The sequence below is a fragment of the Cottoperca gobio genome, chromosome 16, assembly GCF_900634415.1.
Source record: "Cottoperca gobio chromosome 16, fCotGob3.1, whole genome shotgun sequence".
Classification (NCBI taxonomy): domain Eukaryota; kingdom Metazoa; phylum Chordata; class Actinopteri; order Perciformes; family Bovichtidae; genus Cottoperca; species Cottoperca gobio.
Window position 1 is genome coordinate 21619689 of NC_041370.1, and position 8146 is coordinate 21627834.

Below are 8146 nucleotides of genomic sequence, written 5' to 3' on the forward strand. Positions count from 1 at the left end.
TGACCTCATGTGCTGTAAGTAGGACATTTTCTGCAGACTTCCCTTCAGTATCACTTTTCTGTTCGTATACATCTTCTCTTTTAGTGCAAGGCAGAAAGCTGACATCCTTTTGGCAATGTTTGCTACCTTCTTTGAAGTGAGCCATGTAAAAAAAAAAGCTAAACAAGCATGGTGTGTGTGCTTGATCTGGAGATTAACCTAACTGAGGACGGACGGCTCTGCAGTGAAGTAGTGTGTGTCCTGTGGCAGTTGTCGCTGGAAGTGTGATAACTAACACTCTGAAATGCTTTTTGGAAGCTGTGGGGGGTGAGGATCAGATACAGATGTAGTAAACAACCATGTGACAACAACATATGTGTATGTCCGATCATATTTGGTGATAGCTATGATTGTTATTATAGGCACGTGCTGTACGAGGCACATCTTTATCATATATTGTCTAATTTATTCACATTTCAATCTACACATTGATCCCTTTTTTGAAGTGTAGTAATCCATTGTAGTAATCCAGGCCTGTCCTTGACCATTCACTATTGGGTTTAAAACATCAAAGGGATGAAAACGATATGGTGACAAAAGTGAGAGAAATGTTCCTCCACAAACTATCAACTACCACTACACGCCCCAGGCAGATTTCCTCTTACTTTCCCCGAGTTTGGAGAGACACTGTGCAACCACTGTGTCAGCCACATTGGATTTATACAGAGCACCACACGAGGGGGAACCTACTAAGCACTGCTTTACTGTATGTGTCTATAAACATTGAGTGCAAACTGTGCTTACTGTAGACGTGTAAAAATAGATTTTCTTTTTTTTTCTACAGTAAGTGCATCTTAGAGCGCTCAACAAGTCAGTGATACTGCTGCACACTCGGAGTCTGTTTAACAAGGTCTTTAAGCGCTTACATCCTGGAGAGAGATACCCAAATACCCCTTAGCATGGTCTGTGTGAGCCCCGAGACTGTAAATCAGCCCAACATCCTATAACACACATTCTAGCGCGCTCCACAATAGATCAAACAGTAATAAATAGCCACCTCTCTCCCACACATTGCTTTCCTTCCTGTTCCACGGGGCTTCCTCCTGTTCCTGCATGCACTCATGGGAACTCCTTTTACATAAAAGTATGCAGCTGGACCCAGTGAGCTCACTGCAAATATACATACAGAACTATATATACACAAAAACACACAATGGAAACGGCTCACTTCAGAGTGTGACACTCAAATAATAAAAGAGATAGAAGTACAATACAAGTGTTGGGGAGTATTGAAGTAACTCATTTAATTAACTACATTTTGCAGTAGCTTTCTGGTTGTTCATCTACATTCATATTTGCATAATTATTCTTGTAGGTAAATTACTTTTTGCCATTTTTTTAAACTACAAACGTTGGGCCATAAAAAGAAAGGAATATATAAATATATCTTACCATTGCTTCTCTACTGTAACTGAACCTCTTTCATTCTGACAAGTAAAAACATAGGCCCATTGTTCAGACCAGTGTTCAGGTCGTTCTGTGTACTAAGCTTCAAGTTGAGTTGTTAGCATTGTACAAGTCAGATGGTACAAAACTGACGACAGGCTAAAGTGGTTTAGACCAGCGCTCAAGTCGTCCAACCGGCTGAAAGTTAATGGTAGTTTATTTTTTTGGTTTTGGACAACTTCGTGTAAAAAATTCAACTGAGTGGCATTTTCTGCTGGCATGTGGCTGTATTGTATTATATTTCGTTATAATTTTGTATCACATTTTCAAAGTAGCTTCAGTAAACTAAACTAGTTTTCTCCCTAGGGGAGCTTTACTTCAGCTCATCATCTTACAGTGTGAAGTAATTGGAAGTTTTCAAAGCTGTGCCTTCAAAGCAGCTTCCCCAACACTGATGTTTGCTGTGATAATATCCAAAGTCCTAAGAATCTACCCGTTGGACGGGCAGCGCAGTCCATAATACAGTGTTTAATTAAATCAGGTGTCTGAGCATTACATTAGGATTGAGTGCTTCTCACTTTGTCTTGTGTGCTTTATGAGACTTCATTTTTTTCTGCCTTTTTTCTGCCTTGCAGGAGAGGAGGACGGCAACCGAGAAGCAGGAGAGTCGGACGGGCAGGGCGAGAAGACCAGGCATCCCATCGCAGGACAGGATGAATGGGATGGACCAAGTAAGAAAAGTCTTCATATCACATATCACAAGAGAAGTATTGCATAGCAACTAAAGAGACACATGGTTCAGTAGTCTGCATGCTGTATAATAACTGAAATACATTCAATTACCAACAATGGCTTACGCAGAAGGAGCAGTTTTATCTTATTTTCTTTCTTTTTTTTTAAAGAAAGCTATAATGTGATGCAGATGTAGCTTTTTAAAGAGTTTACAATACATTTATTTGTAATCTTGTTTTGCCCTTTTACTAAAAGTAACTTCATCAAAGTGATTGATAATACGTGGAACAAGATAGTTGAACAGCAATTACTGCTCAGCTATAGCCTGCACCCACACTGCTGAACACACAAAATATGATTCCTTTTTAATGCATAAAATGACCTCAAGAATTTATTGCAGGTACATGTAAAAAAAAAAGAAAGAAAGAAAGATAGAGAGAGAAAAGAAGAGAGAGAGAGGGAGGAAAAAAAAGTGGATTTGGGCAAGTTGTGCTTGCTAGCTAGAAGCCCCCCGGGGTGTGTATTTTATACTGACAGTGAATCAGTGTTATCGCACCTATCAGATAATGCATTTATCATTAAATTTCACATTTGCATTTAAATCTGGGGAAGGAAATGAGCATTGCTGGCTAAAGATAAGAACGCTGGGACGACAGTAATAAACCATCACTGTGATCAGTCAGGAGACAGGGCTGAGGGGGTCAGCTCAGAACTATGGGGGCCATGACAAAAAGAAGGCATCACATGCGGTAAAAAGGGCCTTTTTGGGCGAGAAAATGCTGAGCTTAAAAATAGTGCTTTGAAAAGGAGGGATGGATGTAGCATGACTAGATGTATGACTGACTGTAATTATCCTTCCCCCTTCTACTTAGCCATCAGAATGAGAATTAGAGGCTCAGAAACAAACTGCTGGACAGGCAGCGCAGAGAGAGGAGAGAGACTGGAGTTTTGTGGATGTCTCTTGCACACAGTGAGGATGGCTGAACTGCAAAGGGGGTGATGTGAGACATGATGCCCATTTCATGTTTTACTAAACCAGCATCCTGAGTGTTGCAAGTTATCAAGTGACATCCAGTTAGAAGACTTCAGCACTGTGTCCTAATCTCTGCTGTATGGCACATGTTTTCATCAGACACATGCGAATAGAAATATAAACAAACAAGCCAGGTGTATCAAAAAAACATAAATGATGTTCCTAATCAACATGTTACCACCGATGTAACTCTCTCGACATCTCTATGATATCAAGACTTACACTGAGGCATCCGTGCCCCTCCTCTGTTTTCTCAATAGGCAGCCTAGAGTGGGCAGAAATTAATCTTGGTGCATAATAATGCCATTCACTCTCCCATCATGGCTGCCATGAAAGGTCATTTCCCTTTTTAATTTTTCCCATTGTGCCGGAAAAGTCAGATGGGCATGTTATAATTTGAATAAAGAGGGGAATCAGACAATCAGATAGGGACATTTGAAATGACATGACTTCCTGTTCAAAGCGATTAAAAGCAAATTTATTTAGTTTGAGACTGTCTACCCTTTAATCTCTTTGTAAATGTTCCGATAGTTCAGCATTCAAAAGTTCTTTGTTATTCTTTGGCTTAAATTTAAGCCAGGTGTGATTATGATCACCAACAGATAATTTTTAATCACGCCGTGTGTGCATCTGAATAGGATGTGTAATGGCCGTTACATAAAGAGAGAGTGAAGCCTTTTAATGAGGTGGGCTAACTCGGAACATGCCCACCTGCTTTGGTGATTCCATTGAAGCACCTCCATACCGTTTCCCTTTTGCTGAGTAACAACAAAAGCCTTTACAATCTACATCCTTTAATTGAACTTTTTTTTTGTCCCTGCATTTCATCTCCACTTTAGTAACTCGTGTCAAGTACTGTCCGCGATTGGCCCCTATTCTCTGATTGTCTTTCTGTCTGTAACAGCAGAGAAGCGTACAGAATGACTCACTATTAATCTGATAGCTTCTCCGCCGTGCAGAGTGCCGGGTCTCTGATGTGGAACACCCAGCGAGTTCCCTTTCTCTCCCCTCGTCTCTCCACAAGTATGTCCTTAAGCAAATCTGCACACTGATCTTTCTGTCTCGTGTTCATTTCTCGTCACGGATGTTTCGCAATCAGCCACTGATTTGGGAGATAGCGTGTCATGCTATTCTATTCATTTTCACGGACTGGCGGTGATAGGAATCTGACTCTGTCTCTCTCATTCTCTCCCACTCGCTCTGCTCAAGGCTAATTGGGAGTGGTGTGTTTTAGCTAGCTAACTCTGCTAATGAACTTGTTCTCAGCCTTATCTAAATGCGTGTTCATGTAAACTACACCCCCTTATGAAAGTCATGGAAATCCAGCGTTTGTTAAGAGGGCTGTAATTATGATCCCTGCCAGTTCTGCCTGTAAAATAGCGTGTGTTTCAGTCACGTTAATCTTATTTTATAAACTTCCAAAAACTAATTAACATCAAAATTACAGGTCTACTGCCTTTACTGTAACTGTAGAAATGGCATATATCACAGTCTGTGTTGTAAAGAAGTTTGGCTGATTACATGCTGTATACAACTGGTGAACAGTACGCTGATTGTAGAGCACTACACTTGAAGTTATTTTAATGCAGCACATAATTATACTCTTGTCAGACTAAAATCAAGTCTTTAGAAATATTTATATCGAGATCAAGTCAGGGCAGTGTAAGTCCCGCACTGCATAACACAGTTACCATGAAATGTGCAACATGCACACCATAGGTACTCAAAATGATTGAAATTAACTTAACCATCTTTATTCAACACTCCTGTTCCATGTTTTATGAGTTATGAGTATTGGTTGCATTTTCACAGTAATGATTTTAACAAAGAAATCAGATAATGCACAAGCAATTTAGGAATATCCCCGCAGTTGTGGTCTTGACCGCTCTTGAAATAAAAGCCAGAGTCCTCTGAGACTGAAACAAGGCCGAGAAGAAATTTGGTTTATTCCGAAACGAGACCCAGACCTTCAAAAAGTGTTCTCGAGACCAAGACCGATATTGAGTACACCAACACTGGAGGCTCTAACTAAAGATGCGACTGAGTTGCATTATGGGAAATGTAAGATCCAGTGCTGCAGGGGTTACTTAGTGCGACACTCGATACTTACGGTCAAGATATCTCAGGCTCTGCTGCTTTGATTCTCATCATTCCTTTTTAAATAAGTCCCTCAGCTTTATGGGAGTGCAATATTAAGCTGCGGAGTGCCCCTTTAACACACGGAACATTATAGACAACATGAACAAACAACATGCAAGCATTATTAATATTTTGAAATTAATTCAATTGATCTTTATTTCAGGCTTTAAAGTCACGGAAAGTCCCTTACTTTAACCATGGGTTGCTTTCCAGATGTGATATCAATAGTACATTATTGAAGACCTTGCTGTGGAGACTGACTTATGCTACTATAGCTGTCAGTTTTCAGTGACATCAGGAGATCTAAGATATTGCACGTAAAATAAGGTGCACAGCAGAGGAGGAGATACAGAAGGAGGAGATGAGTGTGACAGAAGCCATGTGATCACCTGCTCCACAAATCTCCTCTCTTGGCTGTCCCTGACGGCCGGCGTGGCCCAGCTTGCTCAGCCCCCGGTGCCAGCTGGGCATCGGCCAGGGCGAGGCAGGGGTCAGCTGAAGGAGTGGCCCCCTGAGAATCTACCTGACGGTCAGACACAGACGGAGCACAAGCAAAGACAGCCCCCATCACAACCACCACCCAAAAAAACATTTTCTCCCACCTCCTTCATTTCTCTTTTCAAGACATCAAACATGCACACGCTGAAAACACAGCTTCACTCAGATGTAAAAACTCGAGAGTTTCATTTTTGACTCCAGCCAACCCAGAAGGGTCTTTGGCCGATTCTTCCAGTCTCAAAAAAAACCAAACAATAACCATTTCAGGTTTAATGCACATATGTCATGCTAGGAGAATTGGAGGAGCAGATGGCCACGATACTGTGGCAGGTGCCTCAACAAATGTTTGCGGTCGTCCATGCTGCTATTTATATCATGGTGAAACACAGACACGCAAATATTTGCAAAAGACAGTGGGCCCTTTTTGTTGGGAGTCAAAGTGATCAGCAAAATAAACAGATGGGATTAAACCTTTTGGGCATCAGGCACCTGAACTTTGAAATTCCCTCAGTTCATCTAAAGAAACTTCTCGTTCTAAAGGGAAAATGCTAAAATGAAGGTGGACATTTATGGTGATTCTGTATAATTATAATCAACAGTTCATTATGTTCATATTTTTGCTTTTTAGCTGCAGAAGCTTTTCAACATTTGGCCCCAACTGAACTGAAAGTAAACGGACCCAAACTCCAGAACAAATTCAGCGAAAAACTTTTAAATTCTTGCACAGCGACAGCCCATTTGAACACAGTTCAGTCAGGTTGCTCTCAGTAAACAAGGCATTTTTTTAACTCAGCACCCAAGTCCATTATAAAGTCAGGGTGTCGTCAAGGAAGGAGGGGCGAGCCGAAATGAGAGAGGGAGACAAACGGAGCACCCAGATGCAGATTAGGCTGCAGAAGATGAGGGTGTAAAAGGGATTTAATGGTAGGATGGATTAGAGAAATCCTTGTAACAATGTTAAATAATTATGGTTCCAGCCGAGATCAAAGCGCCATTGATTGAACCCCTCAAGCCTTCAGCACACAGAGTCTTGGAAAGCAAAGATTGGTAAACTAGTGCTCAGACCACTCCGGCTGCTCCAGTTAAATTGGATTGGAAATATTAGGATATAGATGAATCCTTCAGGAGGCTTTCGCAAAGCTTTTGTCACCGGAAATGTAGCTTGGGAACGGTATGAAAGGTTTGATAGTGTACTGTCTCCACAGAATCATAAGACGAGGGTGTCGCAGCTGTCTCCACTGATACCTAAGCGTTTTAAGTAGACTTATAGACACACTTGACTGTTATATCAGCAAACTGAAAACTTTCAGCGCAGGCTTTCATTCAAGGTTTTATTTTTTTCCTCCCTTCGTCTTGTAATCAAGAAATTTGGACGTGCATCATGGCAATTCTCTCTCAGAAAAGGAAGGTTTTATCTCGCTCCTCCAGGGGTTTATTCAAAGTCTTCAGAAAAGTCTCACAAAACATGAATGACACTGAGATTGCTGATAGTGATGATGAAAGTCCATCATCAGCTTCTCGGGGAGTTCTGGGCCCTGAGTGATGTAAACATTTAATTGCAATCAAAGTGCTATGTGTAAACATTGTCCGCCTTTTTCCAAGTACTTTTATTTCTGAAGAGATTGCTGATGAAGGCTTTATACCATATGCATCACCTGTGTGTCGAGAACCCCCCCCCACACACACACACACACACACACGCATGTCTTTTTTCACAATGTGTGATTATAATGATGAAATATGCAACAAGAGATTAGACAAATCACTGTACTCCGATGCTGCATCGTCTTGATGCAAATTTAGTCACTGATCCGCTATACTAAGAGGCTTTATGAAGGAACTTCATGGTTGTTAGTTATATAATCTAAAATAGGGCAAAATGCAATCACTGTTCTTATCATCTGAGGAAGATGTCACTATATTCGGTTCTAGTTTCGAGTGGATACGTGGGATGTGGCACACTGAGAATGCCCTTAATAAGATAATTCACTTCCAACCATTTTGTCCACATTTCAGCTGAATTTGTGTCCACTTTAACAATGCCATCTTTTTTACTGTGATTACTATTTCACACTTACAAGTCCAAAAGATTCAGAGGAGCTGTTGCTAAATATGAAGCTGACTTAAAGCGCGGCTGCTGGCGGTGTTTCTGCCCCCAGGGACTTGACACCCTTCGCGTCTTTCTTTAGCTCTTTGAATATGTTTGTTCTGCAATGCTTACCCTCCCAGGCGCTGTAGCTGCACACGTTTTTCTAAGAGGTATCACTGTAATTGGTTGAATATTTGATGTGTGTGTTTAGCATTAACATGGAGACGCTC

General features: G+C 41.1%; 1 protein-coding gene across 2 annotated transcripts in view; it reads left to right on the top strand.

Moving 5' to 3' along the window:
• zfpm2a (zinc finger protein, FOG family member 2a) overlaps positions 1 to 8146 on the top strand; it is a 118491-nt gene that overhangs the window by 38468 nt on the left and 71877 nt on the right. For both annotated transcript variants that reach the window (XM_029451507.1, XM_029451508.1), the window contains exon 3: positions 2061 to 2156. In XM_029451507.1, the coding sequence (XP_029307367.1) occupies positions 2061 to 2156 (96 nt within the window). The remainder of the gene's footprint in view (positions 1 to 2060; positions 2157 to 8146) is intronic.